The sequence below is a fragment of the Tinamus guttatus genome, unplaced genomic scaffold, assembly GCF_059628265.1.
Source record: "Tinamus guttatus ecotype Peru unplaced genomic scaffold, ASM5962826v1 Tinamus_guttatus_pri_ptg000376l, whole genome shotgun sequence".
NCBI lineage: Eukaryota > Metazoa > Chordata > Aves > Tinamiformes > Tinamidae > Tinamus > Tinamus guttatus.
The window spans coordinates 1335112-1359262 of record NW_028288910.1 but is presented as its reverse complement, the minus strand read 5'-3'; the positions used below and the strand labels follow the sequence as shown (position 1 = coordinate 1359262).

The window sequence follows — 24151 nt, the reverse complement described above, 5'->3', positions numbered from 1 at the left end:
CACAAACAAAGACATTCAGAGGGCAGGGTGCTGCCTACAGCACGAACTGGGGCAAAACTGGGCCCCAAATGCACCAAACGCTGACAGCTGCCTGGACAGAAGTCTTTGGAAAACAGGATTATGTCAAGGTACTTGTCCGTGTGTCCGAGTGCTGCAAGTTTAATCAGGCAGTCAGCAACTGCCTGTGGTTAGTGAACACGACCTTTCTGGCCAGGTGAGGTTTGGTGGGTCTGCATAACCATCCTTAAAGGGCTCTCCTTGCTGACCCACCCTTCTTCTAAGGGACAATAAATACGTGGATGGGATTGAACAGCAAATACCGGCAGCCCTTCCTCACTGCCCACCTGCAGCACCACGTCACACTCCAAAAATAAAACATGCTCTGTGGTTAGAATGTCGTGAAACATAAAACAGTGGGTTTTTTTTTTTTTTTTTACTTACTTTGTGTTTACCAAAGTTGCCCATTAACGATCGACCGTGAGACTTTTTTCCACCTTCTTTTGAATCCAGGTTCTGCGCAGAGAAAAAGGGCAATAAACAGTGTAACTATGAGGTATCCACCTTAGCAAAATTCTCTTTCTGGTGTAGTCTTTAAAAGGCCTATTTCCAACCTAATATGCATTCCGGTATGACAGCCTGACTCACCATCATGGCACTGTTAATTATACAGGAAAATAAAGGTAAAAGTGAATTGAAGTCCAAATACAACATACTGCCCTTTGAACACAATTTTAAACCCCAAATTCATTACAAGACTTTTCTAATTGCTTTCCACACTTGATAGCATAACAATCTTCCAGCAGTAAGAAAAAAAATGTTAAAAACATTAATATTCAACACAATAACCACCCATGTAGAAAAACCTACCAAACATCAATAAAGCCACCCCCAAACATGTGACTGTGCACATAAAGGCAACTGCAAAAGAAAGAGAGGGAAACAATCCCAGACAGACACGTGGGGAGCGCAGCGAGGCAGCCAGTCCCTGCCCTGGGACACCAGCTGCACGGTCCCTGGCCCCGTCCAGCCCTGCCTGTCAGAAAAGCTCAGCCCTTCATCTTCCACGGAGCAGAATAAAGACCCAGAGGTGCTGACAAAACCCCCAGCGTGCGGGTGAACCCGGAATGCAGCAGTACGCAGCCTCGGAGCTCCCATCTGGTTACCACAGCAAGGACCTGGGATGCTTCCCTCAGGCCCTGGAAAGCCAAGAATCCCTGTGCCTCCTATTCAAACATTTATTCCTAGCTCAAGTTGAAAGTCTTTGTAGAGAACTGTAGAGGAAAAGCTGAGAAGATGAAGCACTTGTCTCTCAGATAAGAGGGAATATCTGACAGCAACAACAGCAATCACGACTGACATGAAGCCTAACGACTGACAATTTCATGTGAGGTTTTTATTATCTCCTCACAACTTAATTTTTAAACACAGTTTCCATTTCCTACAAGTTCCAAAAGTGTCTGGGCTGCCTGGGGGGCAGCTAGGGGAGCTTGTGGCCAGCAGGGACATCTTCATTCTCCATCTGAGCCGAGGCTGGAGAGCAGCCTGCGCTGCAGGACGTGCTGCGTGTCCTGTGCATTGGCACAACCCCTGCATTCCTGCAGGGTCCCCCTGGCACGGGCACGGTCCCCCGCAGCCCCTGCAGCCCTTTGGGACAGTCACTTGCAATATCTGCATTTTTTGAATTCAAAACCTTTAAGGTTTACAAGGAAATAAACTTTCCGCCTCCATACTCTTCACCTCTAACTGCTCAAATCCTCTCAGCAGGTATTTCTTAAATAATCTCAAGCTCATGTTTAAAAAAAATGAAAACAATTTGGGAAGTTCTTCATAAACCATTTGCTTTCTCATTTGATAAATCTGCAATGCACTTTGTGTTGTCTAACATTCAACAGAGCAATGGGAAGGAAACCCGCGTACCTGTTTCAGGTTAACATTTAAACCTTCATGTGTTGCCTTTAGAAGTGCTCTCACAGTGAAACTGTCAGGATCTTCTTTGTCCCTGATTTGGGATTCTTTTAGCAGAGATTCGAGTTTCGTCCTTATAAAAGATTCCACCTGGTGCTCAATTGCACCATTACTCTGAAAGGCATTAAGAAATCCAGTTAGAAATTTAGAATCATTTTGCCCTAGATCAAAATTTTGAATGCAGAAGGCAGGTACGACTGCCTTCTGAATGGGGAAAAGTACTGCTGGGTAATGTGTATTAGCATTGTGCACTGCTTTCAGTTGATAGCAAAGAAAGCATTGATAAAACTAACTGCAGAAAAATAAACAAGAGTTAAGAATAAAAAAGAACAGAAAACAGTTTGTGGTGACAGATAAAAAAAAAAGTAACAGAGGAATTAAACGAGATTAAAAAAAGAGATTTTCTTCATCTCTGTGTCTCCTTTCATATTTTTTGTCTAGAATCTGTATAGTTAACCAGTGTGTAATCTTCAGTACTACATGTTCATACCTGAAAGAGTCCAGCACGCTTATAGTGCCAGCACCAACATTTGTTAGTAGCAAATACTTAAATCTGTTGTTAATTGTGTGTTCTTTAGGACAAAATAAAGATGGAGGTTCCCGAACAACTTCATCTGTATCTAAATATTGAGTGATATTACTTCCGTATCGTAAGCACCTGACTGAAGAATTTAGTCTGCTAAGAGCTCTAAGTGGGATTATGGAATACGCATGTAAGAAATGGCAGCTGTTACAGTTCTGGGAAGTGTGTGTATGCCCATACATAGCAGAGCTTCAACTTGCAGTCATCTTCGATTTCATCAGCGCTATCCTCATCCGAAACCTCTCCTTCCTCAGCATCTTCTCCAAGACTGTATGGCAGCTTTTTGCCCTGAAAACAAGGAAAGAGCAAGAACGAGGAAAATAAATACACACGTGGTCAGTGTTATTTGGGGCAATGCCTAAGGCAGCACATCCCCCAAATATTCCTTATTTAAATAAAGGGCAGAAAGCCTTTCATATTTCATGGCATAGTGTAAAGAGAGTTTAGGATTTACTTTCAGAGCCGAAAGCAAACTGGCTCAAGGAACCAGATTAGCACAAAATGATAATGTCTCCTATGAGCTTTTTTTGCTAGGAAGTTGCCAGCTGTGATACTCTCATTGCCAAACTGACTCCTAAGCAATGCAAAGAGAAGAATGAAGGACTTTTTTCAAGTTTAACAGTTCTAAATTACTGGGTAAGCTTTCAGAGGAAAGAAACCAATGCAACTGTGGCCATTTGCATTATGTGCAATTCGGAATTTCTTTTAAAAATGTGCCAAGCACCATTATATGCAACTGGCAATTTAATCACTACAGAGGTACAATTAATACCCGTGCCATTCTGTTAAATGGACACACTGTCTGTAAGCAAGCACACCTGTGAAAGCTGCTGACCCAAACTAGACTTGTAAAATGACAAAACACATCCACAGATCCCATGTTGTCTTACATAGTTCCAGCTTTTTGCTCAGTTATCACATAACAACAGAAAAGCAAGCTCAGAGCAACAGCCTTCACTGCTCTTCTGCTCTCTAAACTCTGTGAACACCGGTGAGAATCAGAGCGTTTGAACCGAACCCTTTGAACGCTGCCCTTCCCAGAGGGGCAGCGACAGGAGCTTTCAGACCACACGAGCGTGTGAGCAGAGAGGTGAACGAGGGAACCTCCTAAGGATGCTGCTTTTCTGTGTTTGTAGAGGTGGGAGGGCCCCCGAGCTTAGGTACAGGATGCCAGGGCCCATTTCTACAGCAAAACCTAACTGCTGGGATAACTGCACTAACAAAGCCTAGGAGGAGTTTATTACTGCTACTAAAAACAGCTTTGTAAGCTAGTTCAGAAAACAAAAGTAAATAAAACAACGCTCATGCTCCCATTTCTGGAGCAAGCCATTGAGTCTAAATGTTTTTCTTTCAAGTTAACTCCCAGGTGTTTCAGGCTCACTTGTAGCATTGCTATGGTGTACTTGAAAGAAAAAGGAAAAAGAGACTTTGTTGTGGGAAAGGAAAATGCAGACAAATACCTCACTGCATGTAGCCATCAACATAATGGCTGATAAATAAATAAAAAATAAATAATAAATTGATAAATAAATAAAGCCTATTTTGATGCTGCATGCTCATGTAAAAATACAGCCATCCAGAAGCAGTTGCTAATTCATTACTATTATGGTCTTATTTAGCTCTTTAGAAAGGAAGTACTTTAATTCCACGACTAGTTCCCAGCAACCAAACAGTGCCAAACAGAGGTTATTCTGGCAACTTCTGGAAAAACAATACAGGCAAGATAGATCAATTAGCAATTACTGAAATGTATCCAGAGTAAATTCAAACCTAAGTTATGAATCTTTAGAGACAGGTTGATAACGAGGGTAGAGGAAGCAACGGTATTTTCAGGGCTCTATGTGAAGTGATTGCCCTCATGCATCAAAGCAAATTAGAAAGAGACAATCTAATAAGCGATAACTGTATTAATCATCTTCCCAAAGCCCTGTCTAGCATTTCCTCCTTATTGTATCCATCGTGGTCTTTGAAATTCCTTTCGGAAACTGCACTATCTGCTTACATTCACAAGGCTCAGCTTATTCATGGTGCACGCGGCGCACTAGGGAGCTGCTCCTCCGAGTGCTCTTCTCTGCCACAAACAGCTGCTGAACCGTGGAGCCACCACCTCCTCTCCTGAGCTGCTGCGGACAGCGAGGCGGGCGCGAAATGCAAGAAAACGCAGGAAGCCGTTTCAGATAGAGCTTTATATTATTCCAAAATATTTAGGACTAGTAAAGGCTGCAGGACAACGCGTAAATACTATAGAGACACAAACCATAGGGGAAAAATACCCACTAGTAACATAAACGAGACAAATTTTGTCAGTGCTTTATCAATATATACCAATAATGGTTCAGGTACCTGTCAGATTGCACCCTATTCATAAAGATGCACTTTATATCACTTCTCTTCCCTCATGATCAAATGCTAACATTAAAAAATTAGCATCTCTCTAGCTGCCTTTGAGACTATTAAATGAGATGCTTAATAAGCAGGATGAATTTCCTTATGTTGGTGTTGATATTGCCTGTCTGTTAAAACATTTATGGAAGTATCTTGGGACACTTGTCAAGTAAATCCGTTTCCAAAGTCTCCGTGAAAAGCTCGGAATTTTAACTCACTCTGCATCTGTTCTGATCCTCACGCTACTGCCAGACAGGCTCTCCAGAGCCAAAGGGAGAGGAACCAGGATAAACACCACATGCCGACTTTTAGTGCATTTTGAACACGATGCCAGGAGCAAGTTACCTTCACGAGGATTTTGCCTTTCAAATTTTGAGGGCTAGGAAGCTGTTTGGAGTCTCCAGTGATTACAGATGACAAGTCCAGTTTGTCACCAAATATCTCCTTTAAATACTGAGCAATCTTCTTCTGTTGTTGAATACTGCAGTGATTTTCGATGGACAGTATCACTGGAAACCTAGAACAAACCCCCCCAATAATATCATAACAGTGCTTTATGAACGTGCCACATCACCATTTTCCATAGGTTGCTTTTGCATTTTCAGGAGATGGAAAGCAAATTCGCTTTGGAAGGAGAGGCTTTGTGCACAGAACTCCCAAATCCTGGATTTCTCACGGACTAGATGGTCCTTGCTGGTAATTCTGCCCTCTCTTTCCAATCCCATCCCACTAGGGCGCAGGGATCGAGAGTTTGAAACAGGCAGTTTCAAAGCCGTGTTTCAGTCAGCTGAAAAGAAGTTACAGCACTTGTCTGCAAGCCACACACAAAGTCTGTGTAAGCTGCAAGTGCCCAGCAAACTGCTCCTGAAAAAAGGCATTTGGAAATCAACAGATTCAAAGGAATTTCTAACTCTCCTGCCTCTTTTCCAAAGATTTTATGGTGGTTGCACAAATGAATTACCTTTGTCTTAATAAATAACACAACATAAATAAATTTAAGGACATAAGAAGTCATGCTATAGTGAGTCATGCCACCAAGCTTTACAAAAGGACATCAGGAGAAGTATTTGGCAGTACCTTCCAGAATACTCTCCCAGGCTCCGGGAATTTGCAGTCAGAAGCCTTATATCTGTACATAACATCTAGTTGCTTCCTTTTCTAAACCCTAAGCAGCCCCAGAATTCTACTGTAAGGAACCCCCCAGACTCGCAATACACCAAACAAAGAAGCAGCTCCTGTTTCTACCTGAGGACACCAAATTTGCCAGCTTGGGTTCCTCCCACCACTGTAGAATCTTTTATTCAATTGGATTCTTCTACTTTCCATGTATCCTTTCTAGACTACTCAATTTTATACATCCATGCATGATTTTTGAGATTACTTAAGCCCCTCATGATTTTGATAATAATCTTTGTTATAAAGTAGTAAGATAAAGTAGAAAGAATTACCCTTGAGCTTCTGTATTTCCTATACTACATGTGAGACAGTTTTTCTATTTTATTACTGAAATAAAGAATTTTCCCTAAGTAGAAGATGCAGGAATTTTTTCAATATATGTACATTACGAAATGAGATTATATTAGACAGAAATCTTCTTGAGTTTACAACACATGAAAAGCCTTTCTAACTTGGGCTGAACTTTCTGACTTGATTGATGGGAAAGGTAAGGAGCCTACACAGTTGAATAATAAATATTTCATGGGCAATAAATGGGAAAATAATCAACCTTGCACTTTTTAAGTGCATTTAAAGGAATGCATATACTTTCTAATGTTGTATTTCCATGTGACATTTACCACATAGGACCTAGACAGGGTCCAGCTTCAAAATGACCAACCTTTGTGAAAGGGCATTGGGAGAAGCGCTTGGCTCTTCACTTACTCATTTTTGACGAAGGCGTATTTATTGATTGTTTCTGCCACATCACGGAAGAATATTTTAGAAGTAAGGGTATAGCCGTGGTGCACTACTGGCTCTCCATCTGGACCATCCCAGCAATCCACTGAAAAGAGAAAAAGTCCTACATGTTAAAAGATGCCCATGATCCCATGCATTTCTGCTCACCTTGCTTGCCAGGAGAACCCATGCACATCATTGCACCACGCAGGTGCCAGCAAGTTTCACACACCCCATTACAAACTTGCATCAAGTTTAATAACATACATAATGTTTTCCTTTTTATATTAAATAAACGATGCGCAACATAAAACTGTTTTTTTCCCCATATATTAAACAGCGATGTAAAACCACAAAGGTGCAGTAGACAACAAAAGTTCACAGCTATCTACTGTTTGCCTCGGAGTTTTCCCAAGAAGGTCATTCCCAATATAAAATTTCCTGCTTAGATTAGTCGAAAACAGAATTTACCACCAAAATTAACAACAAAAGTACAACAGCATTAAGACACAAACATGGTGGCAAACGTAAGTCTTCAGAGCAGCCCGATTGACCCCCCGACCCACAAGCCACACGGAAGTCACCTTCGATGCAGCGACAGCCGTCCTGCAGCACCCGCGCGTACATCTCGGCCCGCGACTGCGAGAGCAGCTGGTCCCCGGTCAGGTACGTGTTGTGGGACGAGGCAATGAAGTAGTTACAGAGGGGCTGGTCCATGTCCTGGTGCACCTCGCAGTGCAGCGGATTAAACACGTCGCAGGCAGGACTGCGCATGAAGTTGGTGAAGCCTTGGAACAAAGAGCATCAGTTTTTCCACACGTGTGGTCTGTCTCATAGTTGAGCAACCTGCACTCTTAGCACTTTTTCCTGCTTACGCTTATCCTTGTTAACTCAAGACTCAAAACCTGTTGAACTACATCACGTTAATCTTGAATCACATTTACCTTCCTATATCTCTCATTTTCAGCGTGTTAACTGCTGCCTGGGATCTGCCCACTTCACGTGCAAGTTGCTCTGAAGAAGATGTACAGACATGATCTACAATTCCCATCAGCAGAGATAATCCTTATTAAAACCTATGGAAGTCCCAGCAACTTTGAGAAGAACATATTCCAGAAAATATATTCCCAAGATCCAACCTTTGCCTTCGGACAATTTTGAAAGTTTTAAATTAAAAAAGAGAATGCAATCTAGAAAAGCACATTTATGCTTGCCAAAAAACAACAAGCATTTGCAAAACATGGCACCAAGCTAAGAGATTTGTAAGAAATCAACTAACGAAGGATAGCAAATATAGAAAGAAGAATTCAAATATAAACATAAAATCTAAGTAATAAATAGGAGCTATATGAGAATGCTGAAAAAAACCCTTAGAGCTGCGTACTGACTACATAATGTCTTTTCAAAGCAGGTGTTTCCTTCAGACTCCCACGAAGCACTGAGAGAAGTGCATGCATAACTCTGAACCCTGCAGAACCCCTCTGCGTGCACACACGGGTTCGAGGGCTAGAGCTGCCTCCTACGGTTCAGACAAAACCATCCCCACACCAACAGAGAAGGGTTTGTTGGCTCTGTTAGAATTTTATGGCTGGAAATATCCTCTCTTGTAATTATTCTAGGAGATGGAAAGGAATTCTCTTCACACAAATACAAAAGCACAGGGCATGGGAGAACACCTTTGTCTGTTCCTTCTTTTTCTCCCTCAGACTGGTAACCCTACAACAACAACACAGCAAAGGGCACACACCTACTGAACACGGTGAGAGGTCTGGTAACTTATGTGGATCACAGCACAGAACCAAGAGCCAAGCTTGCCTCCTGACCTTGTCCTGAATTTACTTCAGACGCTTTGACGCTCTGTCCCAGTGCTACTCTCTGACTGTAAATGAGCATTACAAAATCACAGAGGGTTGAGGTTGGGATGCACCTCTGGAGACCATCTATTCCAGCCCCCTGCTCCAGCAGGGCACCCAGAGCAGGGTGCTCAGGTCCCTGCCCACGCGGCCTGTGAGTGTCCCCAAGGATGGAGCCTGCCCGGCCTCTCTGCGCAGCCCGGGCCAGCGCCGGCACCGCGCAGGGAAGGGGCTTTTCCTCGTGTTGGGCTGGGCCTGGCCGTGTTCCACGTTTTGCCCACGACCTCTCGTCCCGTCGCTGAGCAGGGCCCGGCCCCGTCCTCTCGACACCCTCCCTCGGGGATGCGACGTCCCCCTCTCCGCAGAGCGACGCTCCAGGCCCTGCTCCCTGTCACAGCCCTGCACCACACTCCCTGCAGCAGCAGCTCCATGTTGCCTTCCAAAACACTCTCTTTAAATGTCAGTTTGTCTGCTCTGCTTTACTTCAGCTTAGGGGAATTGCCCAGAGCCACAGAGGAAGCTTCCTGCAGAACTGGAAGGCTACATCCAGGCTACGCGGCTGGAGAAAGACCCTGCTTCCACCCAGAAGTCATCCAGCATCCATCCAAATTACTGTGCTTCACGACAGCCCTCTGAGCAAACTAACAACTTGGAGCGGAATTTGATACTAAATGGGATTGTCAATATACCAACTGCAATTGCTTTAGCAAACAAGGTGAACAAGGCACTAAAACTTGAAGAAAATGAAAGTCCTTATTTTATTCTTTATTTCACATAAATATAAAACAGGGGATTTTATAGGAGCGGTTCTAGATCTACAGAGATAGAGAGCAGAATGCAAAATTGTCCTTTATTGTTATTATTTCAGCTAGAGAAGGTTAGAGTAGAGAGCATATTGTATTTGTAAAACACAAAACATTTTATATCTGTTTAGAAATAAATTCATGCAAGCCTGAGACGTTGGAATTACTGTGCTATGGCTGTGGGACACTGCTGGGCTGCAGGGTGGGCAGCACCGTGCTCCTCGGGCAGCTCAGCCCTGCTCTCCCACCCTGCCACTACGGACTGCTGCTCTCCTGGGTAAGACACCATTGTCATCACCAAACATCACCAGCTACACCCAAACAGTGCCAAATTTTTCTATTCCACTACAACAGATCAAGACATGAAAATAGCTTAAAAATCAAGAACTTTACCTTCAATACCCAAAACATTCTGCTCCTTGTTTTCTTCTGAGACCTCAAACTTCTGTATGATGTCAAGACAGTATTCCGGTGTCACATTGTTCATCTGCACAAGAATGACAAAGTTGGTGTACAGTATTGTACTTATTTTTAGTATGTAACCAGCTATTTAAAATCTGCTTCTGGCCTCTAAGCCCAGTTGCAAACCCTGTGATAAAACATGACTGAGAGCAACAGTGACGCTACTGCAGAAGGGCCTTTCCTTTGATTTCATTGTCAGTGTTCCACGAGCCTGTCTCACCTTTGAGAAGAAAAATAGGATGGAGTCAGCGACCACTTTGAAAAATTATGTCAGTTGAACTTAAAAGAGTTGTTAAGCACAATTAGTAATTCTTTTTTCAACTCTATTGCTCAGTAAAATTATGAAGTGATATTCTTTAATACAGTTTTAAAAAAATGGTGGTCGATTTTATTTTCATGTTTTTGTCCATTTCTGATCTCATCGCTTCCATGAGGGTTACACCTGTAACAAATGGGCTATAATATAAATAATCAGATTCTGAAATCAAAGTCAGGAGTCCTTCTGAAATGAGGATTTTATCAGCAGCTTGAATTACCCCACAGCTGAAGTCCTAGCTGACTTTAACTGCGCCAGAACATCATACAGACACTTACATTTCCTCTAAGATTAGAGAAAAGCAGCAACTTTTTACTCATCTGTTTTTCCATTCTTTCCACCTCCTTCTCTTCCCCCCACTAAATCATTAAGAACCCAAATGAAAACATGACACTGGCCACATTTTTTCCTCCATTAATATGCCGGGATGGCCATGTTGACACTCCACGGCTTTGGCAGCTTATCTGTAGCAGCAGCCTCTTTCCTGCCAGTTCTCAGCAATCTTTGCCAGAGGGAGCGCAAACCCCTGCTCCGAGCTGACACTTGAAGCAGGCTGGGAGCGAGGGAACACGCAGCTCCCGTTCCTAAAAGCGTTCACACGTTAACCCCGCTAACCCACTGCTCCAGGCAAAGGCAGGAGGGAGGTTAGTCCTGCTGCAGATTATGCAATAGCGAGTGTTTGGGAGCAGGGGAGAGTCTCTAGCCTGAGGAATTCCCTCTTTCCACCGGCATTTCCATTCACCATTCAACTACACAGAAATCTGCTAAAAATAAATAAATAAATGACTGAGAGGGTCAAATCTTCTTTAGGGCCTGATTTAGCCAAGCGCTGCGCTCCTCCTGAGAGACTCCAGAGGCCACAATTGCCGTGACATTTCATAGCAGAAATGCCAGACGCCGCTGTATAAACATGAAAAACAACCGGGGAGAGGAGCAAACCGGGGCCGCGGCACCGCGAGGAGAGGAGCAAACCGGGGCCGCGGCACCACAAGGCGGGCGCAGCGGTGCCAGCACAAGCAGCCCGTCCTGCGCGGCCACTCCGGCTGCTGCGGGACAAGCACCGACCCGCACAGAGGGATATTTGCTAGTCCATTAACTAACAGGAGAGAGAGTTACCTTGGGGATGACGCTAACCGGCTAAGCAGCAAATAAGGAAAGCTAGCCCAGCTTTCACTCCAGTAAAGCCCAAATTATTTTAGAGGTTTAATATTCCCTCAGAGGTCAGATAGGGTTCGCTGCTTATTTCACAAATGACCTAAACTGATTTGACACACAGTTAACCCCGGTTCTGGGGAACAAATCCACACATTTAACCTGAGAACAGGGAATTCTGGTCAAAGGCATTAATCACAATGCATCGACTTTTCCTGGATAAATCACTGCAGGACTAAGGTCTTAAGCGAAAATATTTATAAGTGTTAAGTGACTATTAATCAAGAGAGTGCACACAGAGAGCGAGACGCCGCGACCTGCAGGTCCCTCTTCCAGAGTTTGAAACACACATTTGTGCTACAGGCCTGTGCTCCTCTGCCTTAAATCAAGGCAGATTCTTCAACTGCGCCTAAGTATAAAGGCTTCTCATCAGAAATGAATTACTGGTTTGCAGCAGAAGCTCCTCATTTAATACTCTTGAGGGAGGAAAGTGAGACGAGACAATGTAGGATCTCTGTAACAAAAAAAAAAAAAAAAAAAAAAAAAAAAAAAAAAGCCAATAAAACTGAAAGCGTTGGACAATTTCCAAGACATAACCTCACCTTCCATCCCAGGATGGAGAAGTTGGGATAAGCAATTGGAGCCATTGCCTTTGCTAATTACCTGAAGTCTCTCTGAAGCTTCTATACTCTTAAACAAACTGGTTTTCTCTCTGTTTTTTGGCAGATGGGTGAAAAAATCTGCTTTGGAACACTCAGTTTTTACAGCTGCGCCAGCGCAAATGAAAGCTACTCTGTGAGCTTCAGAAACCTGTTTCGTCCCATCAGCGATTACACATTCCTGGACAAGGAAAGGTTACCTGTCATCACCTCAGTCACTTTATGAGGTCTGTCTTGAGCGGATGATGCCACTTGGGTTTTTAAACCTCTTCCGACACCGCTTCTGACCTCAACACAGCAGGCACTGAACTTGGTCTATCTCTTCCATGACTCCATCAACGAGACAGGACGCGGTAGCTGCCCTGCTGCTTTGGCTTCCGTGCTGCGCCCTGGGCAGAGCTGGGCAGCCGTTTGTTATTCCACAGAGCCAAGCTCTAACCTCGGAAATTAGCAAGGCAGCAACAAACAGTCACCCCGCTCACGTCTAGTGAATGTTCTGGCAGTAACAGCATGAATTCCCCTTCTGAGGCTGCTACACGTTTGCACGCAGGTTAACAGGACAAAGAGGTCACTCCAAACGCTGCAGTTCCTCACCTGCCACTTCTACACACAGGAATATACACAGGCCCCACATGCAGGAAAGCTCAAATGTTTGCTTGGATTCCACTGACTGCACTGGGAGTTAAACTACCGCCAGCGGTGCTGTCCTGAAGGGACCCGCTTTTCTAAGCATGGGCCTTTATTTTTGTTCTAGGAGCAACTCAGCACCTGAGTAGGAGACGCTCTTGTTGCCATGTGGGCTCTGCTGCTCATCTTCACCTTTGCTTCCAGGGAAACCCACCTCCTGCACTATGTGAGCAGCCTAGACACAAAGCAAGATTCAATCCTCACTAAGGAAGGATGAAAATACCAGCTAATTACTCATAAATTTTGCTGGTTCATACTATGCAATACTGTATTTGGACCTCTCCTTCAATAGATTTTTGAAAATCAGTTTCTCACACAGCAGATTTAATACAGAGATGGATTATACACTACAGGCTCTCAGGCACGCTAAAAAATGACCTCTCTGGCAAAGCACTGAGAGCCTTTATTTATCTTTATTTGTCTTAAGAAAGAGATATTTTCTAGTAGGAGAAGAAAACTTTTTTATCCTAACTTTTTTAATACTGACAGGTCCATATGCTTTAATTTGTCTTCCATCTCTAGCTGTGTTTCATTATCCACACAATTTTGGAATGGCTTCACATCCAAGATAGTATCACACTACCCTAGGGTTTTTTTTTTTGTTTGTTTTAACATTTTGAATTAGTCCTAAATTACACTATTATAAAACACACATGATTATAATGGCCATTTCCAATGTTCTTCACTTGGCAAATACTCAGAATTATCTTGAGGCTGCTGTTAACATCCCTTGCTTTAAGATCCCTTGTATCTTATTCAGGTCTATACTTAAATTTATCTTTATCAACATGCAAAGCAGGCTAGTTAATGGATAATTCTGACAGTCTGCTGAACCAAGCTTCTACCTAGAAGCTCTATTTGGAACTCAAAATTAGTCTCATTGAACCCATTCTTACCTTGTTGCCAGCACACACCTGTAATGAGTAACTAGCAACGAGGTGTGTAGAACCTGAATCACTTCCCTCGCTTCGAAGGGAAACCTTGACCCTGTCCTGCTTGTGAGGGCTGCGGGAATTGCCACAGTAGTGACAATTCTACAACATAACCATGCCAGAGCCCATCTGTCCATTCACATCTTCCTTCCCTTCTCCCTGCCTCCTGCATTTCTTGCACAGGAAAAGAATGCCTTGGCTTTTCTCCTCGGAAGATTTTATTTATATCAGCTGGCTAAGCTGACATGATGTGATGCCAACGAGAATTACACAGGATAACAGGAACGAGAACAGTTCAGTAGAGAAAACAACTGATTATCCCAGCTCAAGTGTATGTTGCTGTTTGATTACCAACACTGTTCGTGACAGCCTCTCCTACAGCACAAGGAGACTAAAATTAACTTTTCCATTATTCCACATGGCTCCTGGATGTAGGACGACAGGGCACTTGTGCGCGTTAGGAGTGAAATCATCTCATCTTGCCCAAAGCTGCATCTGTTAAGAGAAAGTCCACTGGCCTGTACTTCCTAACTATCTTGAGAGAAGATTATGACTTTGGCTCCTAATTGGTTTTTATTAAAATTTAAAGTCTTCTGTTAAAAGCAGTGTATTATATATAATATATATTACATATATAAAAAGATGTTCACTAGTGACTGAATATTTAGATGCATGAATATTCCTGTGACAACATATAATAGTGCAGGACAAAGAACAAGGATAAATTTATTCTCTCAAGCAGACGTACAGCTCAAAATCCACCGACCCACAGCACCCAGCGTGCGGCGCAGGCCCGTCTCACAGGCTCTCCTTTCTCTCAAGACACACGAGAAGGGTCTTACGAAGTAACTGAGCTGGGGAAAAGCAGCAGGTGGCAAACGGGCACCTAGAGAAACCTCTCTCCGTTCATTCCTTCTCAGAAAACCCAACCTGAACGTTTCAGGTGTGTGCCACCAACACAAAGCCTGGCAATGGCACAAGGCTTGACCCGAGTGTCGGAGGCCTCCGCTGTGCCTGTGGAATAGAAGCATTAGGAGTGCGCGAAGGCAGCGGAGACACGAGGGGAAGCGCAGATCCCACTGGAGCGGGCGGTGAGGGGCCCCCAACAGAACGGGGGTGTCGGGGCTCCGTGACGGGCGCAGGACGAGGCGCTCACTCCGTAACACGCGTCCAGCTGCTCCGTATGAGCACACAGCATCCACGGTGCCGAACGCCGAGCCCTCCCCTCCCCACGGGACGGCTACGAGGCAGCCCCTCTGGGGAACGGCCGAGGTGCTGCTGGGGGAGCAGCCTGTCGCGTTGCAGCACGTCAGCTTCTCCAGGGGGGCATGGATTCAGTGGTGGCCACCGACAGAACTAGAGGAAACGGCCGGAAACTGAAGCACCAAAAGTTCCACAGGAACCTAAGGGAAAGTTTCTTACCAGTGAGGGTGCCAGAGCCCTGGAACAGGCTGCCCAGAGAGGTTGTGGAGTCTCCTTCTCTGGAGATCTTCCAAACCCGCTTGGACGCAGCCCTGTGCCACGCGCTCCAGGTGACCCTGCGTGTGCAGGGGTTGGACTAGATGATCCCTAGAAGTCCCTTCCAACCTTGAGCACTCTGTGACTCTGTGATTCCTGGGCACTGCTGAAGGGGGGCTCGCTGGTGCGCAGACCCCAGACGACTACAGTGGCAGCAGCTGCTCCAGGAAACCAACCTGCTTTCTGCTCCCTCATTCTGAAGCCATATAATTGCAACGTCAGCAGCGATGAAGAGAGTTTCATGGCACTTCAGTGGAAATGATCTGTCTCGTGGTGAGGACAACTGGAAAACCTCCTCAGAAGAGGCAAGCTCACAACGTTAAAACAACCTCCTCCAAAGAAACAAACAAACAAAAAGATCCACAAAAGCAAAACCCCACCTAAATCCCCTACCCTCGGGCTGCAGAGCATTTAAAAGCCTTGCCAAAAGAGTAGCAGATGGAGTTGTATGGACTGGCCACGCATTTCAAGCAGACAGCTGACAGCAAAAAATAAATGATGTTTGGTTAAAGGCATTTTAGAGCTGCATTGTGATCTGAATCATTTTCATCTTTTGAAAGCAGCCTTACAGTGCCTGAAGACACTGTTATCACTCATGTCTGTGTTCTGAAAATGTGAAAGGGCAGTCTGCTCTGAACTGTTAATACTGGGAAATGGGACAAGACAGCAAGAGGGAGGAGGCAAAGCAAGCGCAAGGTGCTTCTGAGCCTGCTGCCAGGAGGCCCATCTATAGGAGGTCGTATTTTTATGTATCCATTGGAACGGAGTTGAGCAGACTGCTTCGAGCCTGGAGAAGGGTCTGCGTTCAGGACAGGGAACAGTGCAGAAGCAGACGGGATGCAGGAAGCCAGGTTGGACAGTGAATGCATTTTTCTGCTGCATCAATAGTTTCACAGTGTTCCTGTGTGCCCAACAAGACACCTGCCTCCCTCTCGACCTCTCTAACGTGGTTTTCTTTCTGCTGCAGCTCAAGTGCCCTCTCCTATCATTGCTCCTCAGCTGTGCCTGGCACTCGGGCATCTCCAGGAGCACGTCCTCCCTAGGGCATTCCTTCACTGCCTCAGCAGCGTCAAGCTCGCTGCTGCTGTCAAAGGTGCTCCACTGAAGGGCACCTAGAGAGAAGGCACCGATTAAAAAGGCAAACCAAACAAAAACCAGCGAGCTCAGACTCAGGCCAATAGCAGAATGGGAAAGATAAAAGTGTTCCGTGCTTTAAAATTGCTGCTGGCAGAGATCCCAGATTTGCCTGCAGGAAAACTTGCGTGCTAAGGCTATCCCAGTTGTTAATAGCGGCAGTAAGTTCCATGTTTGGAGGAAGGAGGAGGGAAGAACTGGGGAGTCAGACATGCCAGAGAAGTGCCCCAATGGCCAGAAGGGGGAAAACTCAGGACACAACACAGCTCTTTATTACCCCTTGCCAGGGATGTTCATCAGGGGAAACCTCTGACCTTCACCCACTTCTGTTTCTTTGGCTGTTTACACCTCTTTAAAACCCCTCACCAACCCTTTGCCGGCTTCCCAGGCCGCACACTGAAGGGCACCTTTAGGTGCAAAGTTTTCTTTGCATAACAAACTCCACAGGCTTCCCCCAATGCAAAATGCAGGAGCCAGCCCACACCCAGCCCCAGGCGAAAGCAGCACCACCTGAAGTGTCTCATAGCAAGTGGAATTGCTAGGAGAAAGAAAACAAAAGGAAAGGAGGTCTAAATTGCAAAATAATGCAATTTCTAACAGATATCCATCTGTGTTATATCACAGAAGTCTATTCTTTGCTTGAATATCTAAATGGGATTTATGCCTCATTTCAATGAGAGTCTTTAGGTTTGTATCAAAACCTGGCAATGCCAATGAATACTGCTTAATCTTATCTCCTCGTACACGAATCAAGATCAACATATGAAATAATTATATATAATAACTCTTACCAACAAATATCTCATTATATCCATGACAAAAATCAGCAGAACATAACAAACAAGAATACAACGCCAAACAGTATATATTTCTCTATATTTTCATATCACCAAAGCCTTCTGTATATTTGCCAACATTAAAGTTGGTGCTTTTATAAGAACTGCTGCTTTTATTACTGCTGCTACTACTTGGGAACTCCAGTGTCACAAGATCCCATTTTGCTTACCTGAATCAATATGCAATGACAAAACTTCACCTTAGTACAAGTTACTGAACTAAACCAGTCAGGCAAACCACTCGCAGATGGTCACAAATAAATTAATTTGTTCTTTGTATTTCGCCTTGTGTTTCCAGCTTTAAAATCTATCACATATCATCCTAATTCATTTAGGAATATACCTGCCAAGATTTTTAATCATGAAAAAAATCTCTCCTGGAGACATAAGCCCCCATCCCACACACAGTCCTCATGTCCTCGAAAAAACAAACTGTTAAAGGTGGTAACTGTGCTAACAGACAAGGGATAGAAAAATGACAAGTATAAATGTTGCCCAAATGCCACTATAATAAACTAATCACGCTGCCCTGTGCTACCTTTCCGCTACCTCCAAGAGTTCCAGAAGTTTGTAAACATTTTCTAGAAGTGTTTAAAAATAGAGATTTTTTTTTTCTAGTTCCAGCACCTATTCTCTTGTTTCCTCCAAGAACAAGACTTTGTTCACAAAATTATTTTCCTCTGCTTGCATTTATTTTATATGCACGTACATATATTTGACTGTGCAACATTCCCATACCTTTTGTTCCACCTTCAGGAATTGAGCGAGCTCCTCAACCGTGAGATGATCCTTCTTGTCACTGTAGCTCAAGAGCAGTAAGTAGAGATCTCGCCGTAAGGACATCATCTTGTAAAATACCGAAAACTCTTCAAAATTGAGGGTTCCTTGATTCTCATCTGTGTCAGCTTCCTAAGAGGTAAGGACACTGAAGTAAGTGTGTTAGGTCTCTATGAAATCAAGAAGTGAAGCAGAACAGGGCTTATGCACAAGAAAATGAATTTCAGAACTTCTAGCCCACAACACACTGTTTAGTGTCAGAAATCCTAGTGCACACTGCAAACAAGTGCAAACCACTGCACAAGTATAATGACATCTATTGGATTTTTCAGGTGAAAGGAATTATTACACTAAAGACAAGATCCCCATGAAGATCTCAACTCCATCTTCACAAGGGAAATAAATTCAAAGGGGCTCTTCCTGGGCATTACTATAATCTCTCTCACTCTTGCACATCTTACAGTTATCCTGGATTACAATATAGCAAAGAACAAAAATAGTCTTCAATTTATGTTAGGACAAGATGTAACCCTCTCCCAACCCCTGACAGCACTTTGTAGGGCAGGCAGGTCTGCAGCAGCAGTTGCAAAACATATGTGACTGCAGGCTGTGATTACCATCAGAGAGACAGGAAGGGAAGAAAACAGTGCTTAAGGTGTGTTAACCCAGGGAATATCTGCCCAAATGACTGCTTTGGGTTTGTGAAACAAAGACTGTCTTCTGGAGAACTGCTGTCTCTACATAACCAAACTTCTGGAAAACTATGACTCCTGCTGAGCCTGATATTTAAGTAAATGACGGAAAAATGCAGTACTAGAGATACGCCATTTGCTTCCATGAATAACATCTTTCATTCACAGCCGTATAAAATTGTTTTTCTCTGTAGTTAAAAGCAAAACAAACCCACGGGAACCACCATTCCCAAGTCATATCCATGAGAAATGGTGCATCCTTCTATTCCTATCAGGACACCTTGTGGGCAGAGCTTTGAACAGCGGTTTGGCTATGAAGCCGTTAGCCTCCCTCTTCGCTCACTCACTAAATAAAACTCCCTCTGCAGTGGTACTCAGCTTTCACTCACCTTTCACTTCTTTCTGCTTCCCATTTGGGCCCAATCCCACTATTCCAGAGTAGAGGAGCTCATCAAATAGGAAACAATGAATGGGTCTGTCCCGCTTCCCTTCCCAAGGGATGGGTTTTACCTCCCATTCACATACATTACAGCCCTTAACTCCAATCACGACCAGGGGCAGGAGCTGCTCTTTGCACCGAGGTGTGCACAGACATCTCTAACGGCCCCGCAGTCATCTGCAGAGGTGACACCGGCCCGGGGCCGTTCCAGGAGCCCGGCCACCGCACACGGCTCCTCCGGGCGCGGGGGCGTCCGGCACATCACGGACACGGCGACACTAGGGCGCTCGAGCAGCGCCGCACGAGCAGACCGAGCGTGCACCAAGCACCCAGCACAGCTTATTTGTACCAACCAAAACAGAAGCTGCTGCTGGTTACAGAGACGCCGATGCCTGCTATCCTTCTCTCCTTCATCCCTACGTATTTCTTTAAAAGGAAAGGAACTGGAAGGCTTTTTTGTTTGTTTTCTTAGTGTGTCAGTGCACAGCTTCACAACTGCCTGCTTCTCCTGCAGCCGTCAACAGTATCAGCAACACCGGAGCATCTGGGAGCTGCATTTCGTTATACCTTGTTAGTGCTGCTGTCATCTGAGCTATAAGCTCACATCACTGCAAGTAAGCTGAGAGGAAAGCAATTCCCAGCTATCTGGTATCAAACAGGACTTCAACTCATCATTTTATATCTACCATACACCAAGGAAGTTATAATGCACCTCTGCAACACAGCCCCACAAGCCAGCTCACTTCTTGGATCCCCAGGGAGCAGTCTGCACTGCACTGGGGATACTGCACACACCGAGTTTGTGCCAGACAGGCCAACAACTCCGACTGTACAAGATTCCCACCTCTGCTCCCCACCTACCATTCCGCCCTGCCCCTTTTTATTTTTAAAAACCATGGACAATAAAAACACACAGACTTCAGCTAGCACTGGTTTTGAAGAGTGAAGAGAATGCTTCTGTGTGCACCCTTAGCTTAGCATTTAAATAGAAGAGGAAGTTAAAAAGCCAATTCTTTTTATCAAATATATTAAATATTTTCCCATAAAATAAATAAAAGAAATATTTCATAAACAGCAACTTCATTGTACATTACTACACCACAGCACAGGATGATACACAAAAATGAAAACAATGATGTATCTGAAAAAGCAATACTAATATTGACTAGAAAAAGCACTTGTGGGGTGTTGGAAAGGACAGGGTTTGAAGCCCCAGTCGCACACCCTCCTTCTGGCACCGACCTGAAACATCTGGCGGACCTTCCGCCGGGGCAGGTTCACGTTCAGCTTGTGCATCAGCTGGTGGATCTCCTCGATGTTGAGCAGGCCGTCCCCGTTCTTGTCGGCCTCCTCGAAGGTCTGTTTCACCCAGCTGCGAGGAGGGTAAGGAGAGTAGAGCAGAGCGAGGGGCTCCCGCGGGGGCACACACGTTACCGCTAACCCTGCGGTTTCTGCAAGAGTTTTCATTAAAAAACACTCTTGTCTTTCTGCAATTCCTCCTTCAGGACTATCCTACAATCCTTTCACTCGTATCCAAGCCTCCAATTTCTCAACAACTTTGCTTCTGATCACCACATTCTCCCTTCTCTCTCACCTTTTATATTAACCTTCCGCAGGGCAGCAACAAGGGCACAAAAATCATAAGTTGTACACAGAAAATATGTGTACACTGTTTCTTCCCATACAAGAGTGAACAAACATCAAATAAAACTAGCAATTGTTAAGTTAAAATATTTTTTAAATAATTTTAAAAATAATTTAAAAACAAATTTAAATTTAATAATTAAAAAAAAAATCAACGAAAAGGAGGTGATTCTTCACCTGGCATCCCATTCATGCTGACAACAACCTACCACAGGACGTGCTGCAAGTGTACATGGGGTGACACTGCAAGTGTATATGGGGTCAAGGTGACACTGAACAAACGCCTGGGGAAGAACCACTACACATTTCAATGAGACATCTGTCTTTAAAACTGGTGCCAATTTCTGACAATTATTTACACTCGGGTTCACAGCACTATCCCCCGGTTCTCCTTCCTGATTTCAGTGTGCATTCCCAGGGTTTTTAAAATAAGCTAATTTTTTAAATACTCCTGGGCTTGCTCTGATACTGGATCCTGCATCTCTCCTCCACCCCATCTCCTAACCCTTATCTTCTTTGTGCACACAATCCCTCTGGGACTTTTGCTAACCTCCCTTTCCAGCTGCCACAGCTGAGGACATTTGTTTGCAGCCTTCCTGTTGCCACATTCCGTAACACGGACGGGACTCGACGTGACACTTCGTCAATAGGGAACACGCATCAGACGCGCAACTCCGAAGAACCATGGACAAACACAGAAAGTAGCACATTTTCACAGAGAATGCAACATATCCCTCAAATGAATACGTGCCAGTCTTGTGCCCGAAGTAAATACCAAAAACAGAAATGAAAAATACCCAACGTATGCGTGTTCTCCAGGAGAAGCTATTGTGAGCAGCCTCCCTGCGGCAGGAGATGGGTTACAGTTATAATCAAGATAATCTCTCCTTGTTTAGCAGGGAGAGAGTTTCAAGACAGCAGCACTGTTTGAAAAGAAAGCACATGGAGACGACATTCAGGAGCTCTGATAGTCACACGAGGTTCACTTTGGTATCTGGACTACAACAAAGACTCTGAGAGACTTGTGCTCCTTCTGAAGACTGAAGTCTTCCAGATATTGTCAACAGTGTGGCAACCAGCCAGCTTTCCTTTTAGGAAAGGCACGGGAAGGGCCAGCTGCCCAGGAATGACACTGCTGCTGCGCGGTGGGCCTGCTCGAACCACCTGCAGAAGGGAGCACGTGTTAGCACGTCACGAGGAGCATTTGTTTAGGTGCCTGGAAATTCAGGATTTGACCCTTCAACAGAAACCTCCGTAACAAAATGGAAGACCCTGCCCACACACTTCAGTGAGGCTTAACCCAGTCCCTAAAACAGCTGATGTTTCATTGCACAGCTAAGTGCCCACACGAAACCCGTCAGACAACACCGTTGCAATCACCAGCAAAATTTTCGGTCGCTGAACAGGGGTTGAGAGGACACTCTATACAAAAGTCACTAAAAAACGAACCAGGAAACTGCAATGGGAGCTGGAGCTCAGGCGTGTAAAGGATACTGATCGTGAGTGCGCTGCCGCTTAGCCAGGGAGTCCTCATCGCTTATCCCAGCCATCAGGTACTTCAGCCCCGTGATCCAGGTGCGAGCCTCCTCCGGGTTGGACGTGATCAGATCCAGGGACTCCATGTGGCTGCCGTGATAAATGGTAAAGCAACAGCTCGGGTCGAAGCTCCCCTCCGCGTGGCGGTGGAAGATCTCAGACTGGCGGCCCTCACCAACCTTGTAGATGGAATCGATGACGACTGCGGGGAAAAGGGAAATCAAGGTCTGACACGCGCCCCGCTTCCTCCTGCTTCTGAGCAATTCACAGTGCTCATGTCAGAGAGCAGTATTTTTAATATTAGAACTTCATGGCAGATTAAGTTTGGCCATGCTGTGTGTGCAGGGAACCTGCCCTCCGAGGCAGCAATGCTGCAGGGACAAGAAGCTGGAGCAAAGCCCTGGTGCTCCCTGCTGAGGCAGCAGACTGCCTTTGCTTTACAAAACACCAATTTGAATGAAAGTATTATATTATTTCTAATTAGATATAACATCATACGGCAGCTTAAGCACACAATAATATTTATAAAAATTTATTGTATTTGCTAAGTTTAAGCATTTGTCAAAACTTTTTCTGGCTCCAGGTTTATTTAGAAGTCCCAGTGTGCACATTTAGAGACCAGCTCAGTTTGTTAGCAAGTCACCGTTGAGCTTGTTCATAATTCACCTGATCCTGTAGCAAAATGTTGACACCAGACTGAACTGCATTTCCTGTGCTTTTCACAACGCCAAACTTGCACGGCGTGGTTAAACTCTGCTTGCATATACAAAAAGCTTGAAGTATTTATTATACCACATTTTAAATAAGCATTGAAAAAGATTTAATCTATGCAAAAAAAAAGTCTGATTTTCCTTCTATTTCACATCCTAATACTGAAGTGCCCAAGGAATTCAAGGAAATATCAAAATTTTACTTTTTGCCTTTTCGCTTTTTCTGGACGGTCTCCATCGGATGCAGGTCCTGTGCTCATCCAGGTAAAAGAGACGGACCAGCCCTTTGGTTCCGCTCTTCAGCTTCACCATCTGAGTCCCAGACTGCATCACACTCATGCATCTTTCAACTGCAAAGCAGAAATGAACAAATTCCACCAATTCTGCTAATAATAAAAAAATACCATTTTTTAAACACCTACCTTCCATATAAAAATTCTTACCTGTGCCTTAAATGATAGAACATTACTGTGCAAGAGATTTTGCAAGTAAAATTGGTTTTCAAATATTTGGTAAAATCAAATTTTTTAAAAAAAGAAAAAGAATTGAACTTATTTCAGAAATAAGTATATACTTTTACTGTATTTGGATAACATTTGGCTCTATATGACATTCCTATTTATTGCAAGTATAACGTTCAACTTCATTAAGTACTTGGTAGCTTAATTTCCATCACCATAAATCCTAAAACCAAGTAGAACTTGTCAAATTCAAGCAGTGCCAAAGATTTCCCCTCTCTTTAACCCTTCTAAAGTTCCATAGACACCAGATGCACATATACAAAAGCTACAATTTAAAAGAACACTTCAGTCTAGTATTTTATGACAGTTTCTTCACAACAGATCACAGCTTTTCCCCCCGTTCTTCTGAAGGAGTCACACAGGAGAAAGGCTGCATTGCTCTACATGGAGGTTTTCTCCAAAGGCAGCCTCTGGCACAGAGGAACGGTTTGTGTTGTGGTTACGAGTTTGCTACTCTCTAACCCAAAATAAAAGAGTAAGCAAACATTTTATAGAGGAAAATGCAAACACCCAAGTACACTAAAATTAAATTTCTCCTACATTGTTTTATTCAATCAAATACTTTGGATTTAGCTACAGAAGTCTAGAATGCTACTTACCCGTTAGCTGATGTACCAAAAATTCTGCTGAGACCTCAGTTTCTACCTGAGT

At 44.2% G+C, this 24151-nt stretch overlaps 1 protein-coding gene across 2 annotated transcripts in view; it reads right to left on the bottom strand.

Moving 5' to 3' along the window:
* PLCH1 (phospholipase C eta 1) overlaps positions 1-23409 on the bottom strand; it is a 36783-nt gene extending 13374 nt beyond the window's left edge. For both annotated transcript variants that reach the window (XM_088530492.1, XM_088530493.1), the window contains exons 1-11: positions 23183-23409; positions 22228-22471; positions 20332-20461; positions 17920-18090; positions 9879-9972; positions 7414-7617; positions 6815-6935; positions 5279-5450; positions 2729-2836; positions 1918-2079; positions 442-513 (exon numbers count right to left, since the gene is read on the bottom strand). In XM_088530492.1, coding sequence (XP_088386618.1) covers positions 442-513; positions 1918-2079; positions 2729-2836; positions 5279-5450; positions 6815-6935; positions 7414-7617; positions 9879-9972; positions 17920-18090; positions 20332-20461; positions 22228-22471; positions 23183-23408 — 1704 coding nt within the window. In that variant the 5' untranslated portion in view covers position 23409. The remainder of the gene's footprint in view (positions 1-441; positions 514-1917; positions 2080-2728; positions 2837-5278; positions 5451-6814; positions 6936-7413; positions 7618-9878; positions 9973-17919; positions 18091-20331; positions 20462-22227; positions 22472-23182) is intronic.
* Between the last annotated feature and the right edge of the window lie 742 nt (positions 23410-24151).